Source organism: Nematolebias whitei, chromosome 6 (genome assembly GCF_014905685.2).
Source record: "Nematolebias whitei isolate Nwh7 chromosome 6, NemWhi1, whole genome shotgun sequence".
In the NCBI taxonomy this organism is placed as follows: Eukaryota; Metazoa; Chordata; class Actinopteri; order Cyprinodontiformes; family Rivulidae; genus Nematolebias; species Nematolebias whitei.
Genome location: NC_056503.1, coordinates 27,100,869 through 27,114,831, shown reverse-complemented (window position 1 = coordinate 27,114,831; position 13,963 = coordinate 27,100,869). Strand labels below are relative to the sequence as shown.

The following is a 13,963-nucleotide window of genomic DNA, read 5'->3' as shown; positions in this document are numbered from 1 at the left end:
ATATAAAATTATATAACTACACACACACAAATATATATATATATATATATATATATCTATAAAAGTACTGTGTGTATATATATATATGCATATATATATACACAGTAGTCATATATATACTGTATATACACATATATTACAGTCTTCACAAGTGTCCTAAAATTATGGTACTTATAATTTTATCAACAATAAAATTAAGTTTTACAAGTCTTTTCATTTAAAAGAAGCTCAGCTTACTGTAAGCATTTTCACTGAGATATTTTAAAATGTTGCAAATGTTAACGTTTCAAATGTTTATCTACTTAATACAACTGCAAGCCTTAATGTGTTTTAAGTGACCCTCATGCTCAACTTATACGTGTATTCTTGTTACAAGCTGCAAAACGACAAGTATTTATTTCAGAAAGCGGAGAACAGGCAATAATGACAGTCAATAGAAACAGCTTTTTAATTTTATTTGATTAAAAAAAGCACTTAAAAAAAAAAACCCTGAAACTTCCATGTGATCATGTTCCAAGATCCTGAAGCGTCCCATATGTGCTTTTGAGGTAATCTACAACGCCTGAGGTACTGGACAGAGAATTAAACACCTTTTTCTCAGGCTGGGAGCTAACTCTCTCCAGCATGTAGATAAGATGGTGGTGAAAGCAGGTGAACGGAGTGCCAAGTTCTGTGGAAATGTCCACCCAGTCCCAAATACACTCTATAGGCGTATCTTCGTATCCGGCAAACATGGCAGGGTTTGCAAGCAATCCTCGTGCAGCCATCACACCTACAGGGCAAATCAAAACAAAACAAATAAATGAGCCACTGAATGTGAACTACTCGTCTGACAGGCATTTAAGAGGGCAAACATACCATGGACACCAGTAAGCTGGTGAGTGGACTCCACATCACGAAGGTTCTTGATGTCCCCGTTGGCAATGACAGGAACAGACACGCTGTCTTTGATTGTCTTTATGGCGTCATAATGAACCGGCTGGTGGCGTTCGTCCGTTGTCCGTCCGTGGACTGTGATCCATGAAACTCCAGCCGATTCAGCCTTCTGACACAGATCCACTGTCTGCCTCAAGTCTTTGTGAATCCTGTGAATGAAGTCATTTATTTATGGATAACGCAACTGATCCTAATAATGCCAATAAACATGTTTGTAGGAAAAAAAAAAGATTCTTCAGTCTAAGTTTAAAAAAAACTTTAATAGAAAACAAGAGACCTATTACGGCATTTCTGTTACTACAAATAAGTGTGTCTATACGGTTTAATTATGACCTGCTGCCGAAAAGCGAAGGAGCTGTCTGTTAGCAAAATATCTCATGAATCAAAGGACAAATTTTAATGAAACTGTCAGGAAATATTTATTATATGTACATTTAAATTTGATTACGGTAAGCTTTGGAGCCAACCCAATTTAAAATGATTGCTACACCTAATTGACTTTAGCCAACACAACTCAGTCAAGTTTACATATATTGAGCTAAAATTTAATGAGGTAGCAGCTAAGAGTGATAAACAACACATTGAGTGTGACATCGTGTGTACTTGTGCATAATGTTCTTTTCAAGGTTGGAATAAAACGCTGCTGCAGTTCTTAACAAAACTTTATAATTATTTTGGCTTGAAGCTGTGAAGTGAAAGGTAGAGGGTGATGTGCAATCCTTCAAGGAAAATGGTTCAAGTCTTTTACCTGATCTTGATGGAGGCTGTGTAGTTTGGATTCTCCACTTGGTTTCTGACACGTCTCACCATGTCTTTAACAAGTTCGGGTTTATTAATGAGACATGCACCATACCCTTCTGACATAGCCCACCTGAAACCACATCAAATCAATCCGATGAAGCAACAGAGATAAAACGAGGACAGCACACTAAAACATTAGGACGTAGCAGCACCTTTGAGGACAGCCACAATTGAGGTCAACCCCGTCTGAGAAAGGTGCCACCACACAGGCTGCATCAGCCAGAGTCTGGGCATCATGGGCAGCAAACTGCACAATCAGGGGTCGATCACCTGTTAACAAACACTTTCACTCATACTCTCATTTTCCATAAGAATGTGGCAGTGCAATAACATAAACCTTTTTATTAAAGTGCATAAGGACCTAGGGGCAAAATATTAAAGCTGCATTGAGATGTACTCACCTTCATTGGTGGTAAATTCACTGTCTCTGGCTTTGACAGATCGCATGAAGTCAGCTGCAATGATCATAGGGGTGAAGCAGACATCACAGCTGTACTTCCGAACTAAAGTCCTAAACGCCAACCTACCGGGTATAAACAAAGATGTATAAAACACATACGCAAAATAAGGCGTTAACCGAGGTTATGCACAGCATTAATAATCAAAGCCCAGGCTTCTTTAGTTATATAGAAATATCTCGGATTACACTTACTTTGAATAGCGAACCATCGGGGCACAAATTTTCACCACTTTCCCCTTTTCAAACACGTCCATGATGCTAGCGCTCATTCTTCCCACAACTCCTGTTAGCCTCAAGCTAACCGTCCCGATATTCAGGAGAGGGCTTTCTGTAAGCGGCGAGTTCCGTGCTTTGACATATTTATGTAGGTTTTAGACTTCAGTAAACCTCGACATGCAGCAGAAATAGAAAACAACAGATAGGAAGACGACAGTAGCTGCATCACCGCCAATCAGGCTATAAAAATACTGCTTCCGCGCACGCGACGGAAGAGCGTGGCCTGACACGCTGCGTCACACAACTTAAACTTTAATTATTATTATTTTTATACTTTATCAAACATATCCACCTCCTTATATATTTATATTTAGTTGTAACAGTTTTATTTATTAAAAATAACTAAACGGCTGTTCGAAGATCCGCTTACGTCATGATAGCTTCAGGGTCAGTCGGAAAAAGTACATTCAGCTCTTTCAGATAGTTTAATAAATCACGGTTACGTACGTAAAAAACTATAAATGATTCATTATTAAAAATATGCTAAAAAGGTGGCTTCTTTAAGTAATTATGGCTGACAGTCAAATATTTACATTCTTAAAAGCCAAATGCAAGTCTCTTAATATGAAATGCAGCTTTTGTATCTATATTCCTTTTATTAATGTAATAGTTATTAAATCAACGTAATTATTTGTTGTACTGTATACTCAGTACATAAGCCAGTGAATTGTAATAGTTGTACTCTCATTCTGTCACCACAAGAGGACGCACACGTTGCACAAGTGGAAATAATTGTTAAAGGTACAATTCAAAACAAATCATGCAACAGAAACCAGATTGTCATCTATGTAAATGTGTTTTCTACTTGACTAGCTAAATATTAAATACCCTCAGCATTAATGCAGCGTTACTAATCTTATATAATCTGAGATGGAAGACGCGGACATCAAAAATTAGTCAAGATCCTTTGGTGCATTAACCGCTGTTACTTTCGTATGCAGGTAAATTATCTTAATTTCCCCACCCCTCACATATATTTAGGTATTTGGACAAAAAAGCTTCTAATATATAAAAAAGGGACAAAGTCAAAAGGTATTGAAAAAGTGAATTTTATTTCAAACTGGCACAAAATAGGTGTTTAGTATCCAAGACAAAAAAAAACAGTTATAGAAAGGCATTAAGGCCATCTTAGAAAATTTTACCACTGTGAAACAGCATGTGAAGTCTCAGACTTAAAGAAAAAAGAATAAATATAATTTTAGTCCAAGTCACAAAATGTGTAGCAGTGGAAGTAAGCCAGTGAAGGAGCCACATCAGTAAACAGCAAACTCTAAAATCTTCATGCTAGAACAACCAGCTTGATCGAAGCTTACACAGTAAAAATAACATTTCCACCATTGCAAAGTACCAACTTTGAGGTGGAAAACAAAGGCTTGAGAAAAGGAGAAGAGCTTTGACTGTTTATGCTGCACACAATATCCTGTAATTAAAACGCACACAAGTACTTTCAACATATCCTTTGCACAGTGTGGATACATTTTAGCCTTTCCAAACCGATACATATTAACACGCAAGCTAAAGTTGTAGTTATTAGTTCTCAGACCTAAAACAAAATAAGACAACCTGCATTAAGTCAGCTACAGGGTTTGCATCTTAGAGCAAATTCCAATAGACAAACTGCTATCAGACTCAAAGATGGAAATTTTAAACCTTATTTAAAAAAAATGCCCTTAAAATCTTAAGCTTTGGATAAAAACATTTAGGAAAATAATCATAAAAATGGTTCCTTTCAACGGGACATAAATACATAGAATTCCTATCCAGTCTCCATCTTATCAGCAGTGACAGCGTCCTTCTGTCCACAGCCTGAGATGGAAGCTACATAACTTAAGACAGCAGGTCAAGCCTCCATTTAAAGCTTTAAAAGCACAAACCTCTCAAAAAAAGATCCTTTAGCCTTTTGAATTAAAAAGAATCCACACACTTCTCCTCCAGTCCACTGTTGAAGAAGAGGATGGCTACAGCAACAGAGGGTGGGATGAAAAGGAAAGTTTGTGAAGCGTTTTAATGAGGCTGAAGGTGGACAGCTCGTTCATTTGTGATGAGCTGCTTCAGTTCAGAGACAAGCACTTAGGTGGACTCTAAACAAACGGGGGGGTTAGAAGAAGCATTACCGATTCTACAGATGCTGCTGAAGCATCTGGAGAGGAAAAACGGAAACATTTGAAGGAAAAGAAGACAGGCGAGCCGGAGTCGGCTTCAGTGCAGCCTAAGAGGGGCATCAGTGCAGTGACTGTGGAAGCGACCCCCCCCTCTCACTGAGGCAGCCTCCTGCTGCCGACCACCTCCAGCTCCACGCTCGACAGGAAGCGCCTGCGCAGCCGGCGGGAGTCGTAGCTCAGCTCCGTCATGTAGACTTCGCTGGTTCTCTTGGGGTAGATGATGGCGGTGCTCTTGAAGCTGTGGGGGCGGAGGCGTGGCTCAAACTCCAGCTGAGTCTTGTAGCGACGCCAGGTGCTGTGGGGGACGGCCACGACGGTCTGCCTGCAGCGCTGGAGGCCCCGGCCCAACGGCTGCAGGTCCACGTTCTGGATGAAGTGACGATCCGAGTCATAGTTCACGAACGACGTGTATCTGCAAGCGAGAGAGCGTTTGTGAGCGGAACACACCCAAACTTGACTTTCCTCTTTACATTATGTTCAACTCAAGGATTCAAGTTTTTTTTTTTTATTTGTTGTTCACACCACATGTGGTACATGTGGTGGAACGAAAGTGTACACAGGGTCCCAGTTACATCCAACAAAACATTAAAATGTACAAGAAAAACAGTTATAAGATCTAAGATATGAACTAAGAAACACGTCAACTACAAACACACGAAGCACTAGTAGCATAAAAGCAATACGTAGAAACAGATGATGTGATTTTTCACAGTGATTATTCTGGTTAGAGATCCATGAGTCAAACAGCCTCAGGGTAGAAGCTGTTCCTCAGCGTAGCGGTTTTACACTTAATGCTCCTCAACCTCCTTCCTGAGGGCAACGGGGCAAAACAGTGTGTGTGTGCTGGGTGAGTGGGGTCCTTCATGATGCAGGTGGCCCTCTTCCTGCATCTGGAGGTGTAGATGTCTGTGATGGTGGGAACTCACCTCAGTTCCTTGGATGGTAATGGATCGAGAGCTATGCCTTCTCCGAAGGACAGTGGCTGTAGGTGTGGTAAACTTCCAGCTGGTAGGACTGAAACCTGAAATACAAAAACAATCCAAGTACTGTGCATAGCTCTCAATATGCTCTTTTATTGAGATATTTTTCTTCCAAGGAGCCAGACAGAGTTCCTTGTGATCATTTAGAATAGCCTCGATTAATTTGTCGGATTTTTTTTTTGGAGCTTAAACATTTTCTTAACACTTTGGCAGCATTTTCACTTTTCTTCAGTTCAGTCCCGACCATTTTCAAAGAAAGTTTAAGCCACTTAAATCTCATCTATGAGGTGTAATGAAACAAACACTCCTCCAAGATATTCAGACTGTTTTAAACAAATATGTTGCAGCGCTCAGGGTAGGTTTTGTTGAGAACCCTCGGCTACTACCACACCAAATATAAGCTCAATATCTATATCATTGTATGCCTTATACACAATTTACAATCAGAGTGACTCATGAGGTTCATGATGTACATCCGATGAGGACTTTGGGAGTTTCATTAAAATCGGTTTGGTCGTTTGTGAAATATTTTGCAAACACATTCCTTCTGATTAAAACCCTCTATACGCAGGGATGAACCAGTTTTGCGTCGACACTGACAATTTAGCAATTTGTTGGATATTTAGTCTTTTTGCTACAAGCAGTTTGAGACAAACGATCACAACAAGGAGATTTCACCTCTTCAAACAGCATCAACTGAGGATTGGTCTTGTTTAAACGGATGTAGAAAAGTTGCTTTTTTTAAAAGGTCTGACACTTGTTGTGTCCACTTTCCTCAACTTTTAGGGACACATCACAAATATGCTGTCACAAAACAAGTGAAAAATCCATCAGAATCCAAAGGAAAGCATTAGGGATGCACAATATTGGATTTTTGGCCGATATCCGATATGTTAAAACTTACTTGGCCGATAACCAATACCGATATTTTATATATGTTCCTTTGTCAGAACATATTCCTCTTATTTGGGCTTATTTGCTACAAAAATTGTGTAACGGCTGTAAAAGCTGGTGTCATATATTCAGTAACAGCCATATGATATGCATAGCACTTTAACTTATATTAAATGAAAAGTGTTAAATGTTATTAGCATTAGTCACCTGTGATGCTGTCTCACTTGTGGAGGCTTGTTCCAGGTTTCTAGCTGCAGTGAGGGATCCTCTGCCCTCTTGTGCATGAAGGACAGACTTTTTAAGTTCAAAGTTTATGTCGATCCGTTGTGCCGTAAAACTAATCATGCTAACGGGGCCAACACGACGTCCAAATCTCTGTGGTAAAACTCACCCAAGTGCTATTGTCTACTAACTTCTCAATGAGGTCAGAAATGACGGCTTGTAACTCGTGTAACGTTGCATCGGAAAAAATCTCAGACTGGGGACGATGTAGCGAGGCTCAACGTAGTCCAAAAATCTTTGGAATCCAACATCCTCAACAGAAAAAAAACAACTTCTACACCGCCGACGTTTCGAGTTTTCCTCTCCGCCGTGATCAGATCAGGTAGGCGCACGTGACGTCATCACGTTGTGCTGGCGCTGCAGCATCATGTCACTGGGTTGTCATACAAAATTGGTGTGTTATTTTGACGGAATGGCCGAAGTCCGACATTTAACTTTAACGATTATATCGACCGATACCGATACCATGCCGATAATATCGTGCATCCCTAGAAAACATTGAAAACCTTTAAATATCTGAAGTCTGCTCAAGATCACTCATAAAGCCTGGCTGGGTCCTTGGAAGGATCATAAACACAGTGGTGGTTTAAAACTTTTGCACTGCATTAACTTTGAATGGGATTGACCCAGATCACTTGTAGCTCACAGGGGTGGCTGAGTGGCTAGAGCAGTCCTCCAATGCAAGAGTTGGTAGTTCGAATCCACCAGCAGTCACATGCTGAAATGGGCAAGACTACCTCCTGTGTATGAATGTGATCTAAAGCACGTTCTTAAATAGAGGCTGTATGAATGGGTGAAGCGCTTTGAGCATCCTGATCAGATAAAGGTGCAACAGTTCTGTGGTGGAAATATATAGTTGTTCTTTAAGTGTTATAAACCAGCCTCGTGTACATGAACAGTAAAGAGAAGAGCACTCACCATGGAGCCGCTTCCCTCGTCCTCGGACACCGGGCTCACCCCGCCGGTCTTGTCGGAGCTGGCGGGCTGCAGCCAGGCGCTGGGGCTCGGAGGGAGCCCGGAGTCCGGGCTGTCTAGTCCCCTCTCAGCCCTGCTGCTGCAGCTCATACCCAGAGGGTCTCCTTCGCAAACATTTGGCAAGTTCAAACTACCTACCATTTCTTGCCAAAAAAAAAAAGAAGTTGCAAAAGTCCAGCGACTTTTGAAAGCGGAGCGCACTTCCGTTCGTGTGAAGTTCCTCGTGGGGCTGGAAATATAATCAACCTGGGGGTGGAAACTCAGCTGTTCACAAGTTCAAACTTTCAAACTCAAGCCACGTACAGGCAGCTAAAGAGTGAGCCCCTCTACAAACCTTCTCCCCCTCTCTGCAGCCTCCAACAGCGGACAGGACACTCCTCCAGGAAGTTCACCGGCTGCTGATTGGTTGCAGCTAATTGGCAGCTGGAACTTTTCCAGAAACTTCTTTCAAATTGAACTCCTGCTACGTTTTTCCTGCCATTGTTCCAACAAGTAAACCAACACACACCCTTTGGACTGAGCACAGAGAGGACATGTGTGGAGATGTTTGTAAAGGTGTCGCCCTGTACATTTGGGCCTTCATGGCACACTTGTTGTACTAATAAACTAATAATAATAATAATGCACTAATAATGGCTTTTATTTGATCCACAGGGCCTTGGAAAATGAGACACTGAAATCACAATAAATAGAGAAATTATATTTCCTGCAAAAACGCAGTGTGAATGCTTATTGCTGAAGAACTTGGTGAAAAACAGCTGAAATGTAAGAACAAGCCAAAGTTAGCAGAAGCAGAAAGAACGCATATTTGCTGATTAGGTTTAAATAAGTAGAAATTAGCACAAAAATTAGGAAAATAGCTAAAAAAAAAAAAAGCTGAATTTGGCAAAAAATGACTGAAAAGTACCTGAAAAGGCTGAAAGAACCCTAAACTACCAGAGGGAAGTGGAAGGAGCTGAAATGAGCTAAAAAATGTTGAATTACATGAAAAGGCTAAATTTAGCACAAAAACAGCTAAATAGTATAGCTGAGTAGAAAAAGATGAAATTAGCAGAACAAAGCTGAAAGGCGCACAACAAGCTGAAATTAGCAGAAAGAAGTTAATTAGGCTGAAAGTAGCAGAAATTACCACAAAAAACTTTATCTGAAAACGGCTATAATTAGCTAAAAATGCAACTAATAAGCAGCTGAAAAGGTAGAACAAGCTGAAATTATCAAAAATAAGTCAATTAGGCTGAAAGTAGCAGAAAATACCACGAAAAACTTGAATTTATCTGAAAACAGCTGAAATCAGCTAAAAATGTAACAAAAAGTAGCTGAAAAGGTAGAACAAGCTTAAATTAGCAGAAGAAAGCAGAAAGAACGTGTTTGCTGAAAGAAGCAAAAATGAGCATAAAAAAGTGGAAATTATTTGAAAAAAGGCTGAAATAAGAAAAAAAAAAAAACTGCTGAAAAGTAGCACAAAAAAAAATCACAAAGAAGCTTAAATTACCAGAAGGAAGTGGAGTGCACATTTTTGTTGAATTAGGCTGAAAAATGATGAAATGAGTGCAAAAAAAAAAAAGTGGAATTAGCCAAATAAGCTAAAATTAGCGTAAAACTGCTAAATAGTAGCTGAAATAGCAGAAAAAGCTGAAACTTGAGTAAATAAGCTGAAAGGAGCACAACAAGCTGAAATTAGAAGAAAGAAGTTAGAAGAAGCACAAAAATCTTGTAGTTAGCAGAAAGAATCTAAAAGGAGCACAAAACAGCTGAAATTAGCTTGAAAAGTTTAAATTTGCACAAAGAAGCTGAAGCAGAACAAAATGTGAAAGGAGCAGTAAAAGGTTGTAAACAGATATAAAGATTTGAAGGATGTGAAATGAGCTCAATTCATTTTTTACGAGGAAAAAAAAAGTGGCAAAAAAGGCTAAATATTTAAAAAAGGTAAAGTTGCACCAATACCAAAAGTCATAGCACCCTTCTCCTGAACGAGCTGAACGTTTTGATTTATGATTTGTTGAAATAGCACAAAAATTGTGGAAGGAGAAAGATGCTGAAAAACGTACAGAAGAAAACTGGTTCACAATAGAGTGCATGCTTGATACATGTTCACACAGTAAATCCAGCTGTGAACAGACGAAGCTGCTCTCCTGAGAGGCTGCCATACTTCAGACCCACAGCACCTGGCAAAGCTGGAAAACTTGTGAGGACAGTTTTTGTCAAACTATAACAGAAAGTTGCCCTTTAGGTACAGATATGAATAGATTTTCTAAAGTATTATTAAATATGAAAATATAAGACATGTTCATGTGTAATTAGAAGAAAAAAGTTATCACTACAAGAGCATAATTTGTCTGAAAGTGCAGTCAATCTACTGGTATTTCAGATTATTTTAGCACAGCACCTAAAATGCCTAAGATCCGATCATCGATGTGATCATTGTATGGGAACATACAGTGATGTCAACACACTGCTAGTCTGAGACGATTGATAACTTTGGGTCAAAATGACCCAGAGTCCTCAGTTTGAAAACTGAGGAACACTGTAACCATATAATGAGAAACTGACAGTAATGTAAAGGTTTATAAAATAGCATTTGCAAGAACTATGAATTTTTTTTAAATGTGAGTGCTAGTCAGAACCCCCGTTTTCTAAACCGGTAAAGGTAAAGTAACTGTTCACAAACTTACCACAGAAACCCACTTCAAATAATCTCACCATCGCTTTAAGAAAACTAGTTCAAAGATGCACCATTTTCTAAATGTTTTATTCATAAACAGTAACTTTTTGAATTAATCATCAAGGATTAGATATGTTAAAGAGCAGCGGAGACTCTCCGAGCAGCATTAAATTAACAAGACTATATTAGATCTTCTGAGAGCTCAGACTTTAGTGTCACACAAAACACAATGGGACATTACAGTTACATATGTACAACATTAACGAACCGTTGGGGAAGTTTCTTCACAGCCCTGCCTCTGCTGGGCTTCAAGTTACGAGCAGTAAGAACAATTCAGTCACCTTTTGCCGCTCTGGAATTCTTCAGTGTAACTGACTGAAGCAAAATGGAGTCTTTGACATAAATAGATGCAGCAACCTGAAGGCAACATCAGCAACTGCTGAGACGGAAATCTGAGTCCAATCACAGTCTCTTCTTGATGAGTTTCTCCAGTTTTCGGATACGAGAGGACTCCTGCTCAGGGGTTGGGGTGCTGAAGGACAGAGTGGGCCCACCGTCAGCACCCGAGGGTGGGGTGGGTAATCTTTGTCTGAAGAGGTCCAACATGCTGCTTTGTTCACTGCGTTTCAGACCCTGCACATCAACACAGTGTAAAAACAACATGGTGACTGGGGCTGGACCTTTAATTCAATACAATACCAGTTCTGAATAGATGAAAGGAAAGCAAAGACAAATTGGTGCTGGTAGACGTCTTGAAATTGTTTCTTTTCAAAAACCACTTGCTCAAATGTTCACGGTGGAATCAGGGATCGTCAGCTTAGCATAAAGACCGTAATCAGAAGGAAACGTCTAGCCTGGCTTTCACTGCAATGCATCAACTTTATGTTTCAAACAAACATCAAGGTAGAAGATTACACAGCTGTTAATTTTAGTGGGATTATGTTTATTATCCAGCTCCCTGCAGGAAAGGCAAAGAAACGTACTGACCTTCATATCCAGTATCTTCTGGAAGGTCTCTGGATTGCCATCAACCAGAAGTTTGATGTAGTTATCCACAAACACCACTGGTGGTTCGTGTGGGGCCATCACCACCTGCGGAAAAGTTCAGAGTTTAATCTGGTTTCAACTCCGCCCCCACAAAAAAAAAAAAAAAAAAAATCACCATTTTAACCGTTATGGGATTGCCCCAAAAGATCTTAAAACAATCTCACATGTTCCAACCACGGTCCAGACCAGGGAAAGGGGAGCTACAGCTGGTAGAACCAAGTAGGAGGGAACACAGCAAAAGTTCTGATTCGGTTTAAAAAACAGGACCCCTGAGCTTTTCTCATTTTATACAGCAATTATATCAGGCACAACATGGAGAAATTAGCTTAGCTGCTAATTAATTTTTAGGAAGGCAAAACGAGTTTTGGATAAAAATAATAATAAAAAATAAATAAAAATAAAATAAACAATCGGCACGAATAAAGTCTAATGAGGCACCAGTTCTTTTGAAGACTGAATACTCGGTTGATTTTTCCTTTAATAGTAAAGACTTGAGAAAACAGAGAGATCGACAACACACATGGAAGAACACACTTTTTAAATTATTTAATTCTATTCAACTTTATCTACCTTTTCAACTTATATATATATATATATATATATATATATATATATAGGCATAAGACGAGTGGCGGCATCGCTGCAGGAGAGTCAGAGGAAGTAGAGGAATGATTGGCTCGCGATTTGTTGGAATTCTTTAGCTCTCTTACAAGCCTTGCTGACTGACTGAGTGATTTACTTAGCAACTGTCCTGGAGCCAGGCCAAGGGAAAAACCCGTGGGGGCTGTTTAAAAAAGAAAGAAAAAAAAAAAAAAAGCTGTTGAATGACAGGGGAACGGTAGGTTAAGAAAGAAAACAGCTTCAAACTGGAAAATGAGAAATAATTCGAGGAAACGCAGGAAAATGATACATTTAGGCTGAACTTGGGTGGGGATGGGGGCTGCCTTTGAAACATTCCCCAGAAGAATAACTTGAGAGGACTGAGTGAAAGCAGGAGCTATGGTGGGCTGGGCTGACAGAGTGTGGAAAACAGCCACGTCTCGCAGGCATTGTACAGGCCAGGAGAGGCCATCTCAACAGACACAAAGAGTCTTGTGTGCTTCGATACAGAACGGAGCACTGGCTCCCAAAACAAGGAGCCCAAATGTATCCATCAGTGACACACAAAGCACATACTCAACAGCTACTTTTTAAGAAGGCAGCCAAGCATTAAGTGTAGAACCACTAGACTGAGGAACAGCTTCTACCCTGAAGCTGTTAGACTCATGAATCCCTAACTAGAAAAACCACTGTAATGCCACTTTAATTGGTGATATGTCACTTTATCTGTGCTGCTGATTATCCATACTGCTGATCTCTTACCTTTATGCTGCTATATTCATACCCATCTGATCACTACAGACTCATGTTCAGGCTGCTGTTTAATACAACGTATTCAACAATGAACTTTGGTGTTAATAAAGTAGTACCTCGCTAATTTGCGATTTGTTTATCGTGGACTCGCTCTATCGCAGTTTGTCAAAACAAGACTGGACATGACACACAACTGGCTGATTGATGGATGAGCCACACAAATGGCATGGAATTTTTATTTAAAATAATTTATTTTAAAAATATTTAGCACCTGTTTCACATTTGTGCAGCCCAGAGCTGCAGAAAAAGCTTCCTCCTGCTCCTTTGTAATAATAATAATAATAATGTCGTCACAATGTCAGCACTGTATGTTTCCATACAATGGCAAAATTAGTCTCTGCATTTAACCCATCCACCACCAGGTGGTGCAGTGGGCAGCTATTGAAAGCACCCGGGGGGCATTTTGGGGATGAGGTGTGCTGCCCAGAGACACCACGTGATATGCAGTGACTGGGGATCGAACCTGGGACTTTCGGGTCCCAAGCCGGCTGCCCTGCCTCTAAACCATCTCGGCCCCCATGTGCAGCCCTTACTGCAGGATAAAACTTCCTGCTGCAGCTGATCAGCTGCTCTGTGTGCAGAGCTGAGAAGTGGGCGTGGCCAAGAGCACTTGCAGGCAGCAAAGGGCAGAGGAGGAAAGGAGAGGGAAATCATGACATTCTGTGCTCTTTTAGAATGTTCAGAAACAGTTTAGAATACTGCAAGAGTGTGAGAAGGGTTTAAAACGACTTATATATAAAGTGTATATATACATACATATATATATATATATATATATATATATATATATACATACACATATATATATATATATACATATACATATATATACATATACATATATATACATATACATATATATACATATACATACATATACATATACATACATATACATATACATATACATATATATATATACATATACATATATACATATACATATACATATATACATATACATATATATACATATACATATACATATATACATATACATATATATACATATACATATATATACATATACATATATACATATACATATATATACATATACATATATATACATATA

At 39.4% G+C, this 13,963-nt stretch overlaps 4 protein-coding genes across 4 annotated transcripts in view; all 4 read right to left on the bottom strand.

The window, feature by feature from the left end:
* The window catches only part of bcap29 (B cell receptor associated protein 29), a 375,732-nt gene that overhangs the window by 6,726 nt on the left and 355,043 nt on the right, over positions 1–13,963 (bottom strand). The window lies entirely within an intron of this gene.
* On the bottom strand, positions 497–2,670 carry dus4l (dihydrouridine synthase 4-like (S. cerevisiae)). The gene is made up of 6 exons (XM_037677463.1): positions 2,390–2,670; positions 2,139–2,260; positions 1,890–2,007; positions 1,685–1,807; positions 859–1,085; positions 497–772 (listed from the first exon to the last, which is right to left on the bottom strand). The coding sequence occupies exons 1-6, from the start codon at positions 2,464–2,466 to the stop codon at positions 507–509; spliced, it is 933 nt and encodes a 310-aa protein (XP_037533391.1). The 5' UTR covers positions 2,467–2,670; the 3' UTR covers positions 497–506.
* rflnb (refilin B) lies at positions 4,729–8,103 on the bottom strand. Its single transcript, XM_037677464.1, has 3 exons — positions 7,710–8,103; positions 5,562–5,656; positions 4,729–5,047 (listed from the first exon to the last, which is right to left on the bottom strand). Exons 1-3 carry the CDS (start codon positions 7,905–7,907, stop codon positions 4,729–4,731), a joined length of 612 nt encoding a protein of 203 aa, XP_037533392.1. The 5' UTR covers positions 7,908–8,103.
* vps53 (VPS53 subunit of GARP complex) overlaps positions 10,643–13,963 on the bottom strand; it is a 41,802-nt gene continuing 38,481 nt past the window's right edge. Inside the window, exons 21-22 of the mRNA XM_037677465.1 lie at positions 11,416–11,520; positions 10,643–11,061 (exon numbers count right to left, since the gene is read on the bottom strand). Coding sequence (XP_037533393.1) covers positions 10,891–11,061; positions 11,416–11,520 — 276 coding nt within the window. The 3' untranslated portion in view covers positions 10,643–10,890. The remainder of the gene's footprint in view (positions 11,062–11,415; positions 11,521–13,963) is intronic.

Coding starts and splice junctions, on each gene's coding strand:
- dus4l (XM_037677463.1), bottom strand. CDS start 2,466: ATGAGCGCTAGCATCATGGACGTGTTTGAAAAGGGGAAAGTGGTGAAA. Junction 2,008..2,138: donor TGAATTTACCACCAATGAAG/GTGAGTACATCT, acceptor GTTTGTTAACAG/GTGATCGACCCCTGATTGTG. Junction 1,086..1,684: donor ACAGCCTCCATCAAGATCAG/GTAAAAGACTTG, acceptor CTTCATTCACAG/GATTCACAAAGACTTGAGGC.
- rflnb (XM_037677464.1), bottom strand. CDS start 7,907: ATGGTAGGTAGTTTGAACTTGCCAAATGTTTGCGAAGGAGACCCTCTG. Junction 5,657..7,709: donor ACGAGGGAAGCGGCTCCATG/GTGAGTGCTCTT, acceptor TTTGTATTTCAG/GTTTCAGTCCTACCAGCTGG. Junction 5,048..5,561: donor TTACCATCCAAGGAACTGAG/GTGAGTTCCCAC, acceptor TCTCGCTTGCAG/ATACACGTCGTTCGTGAACT.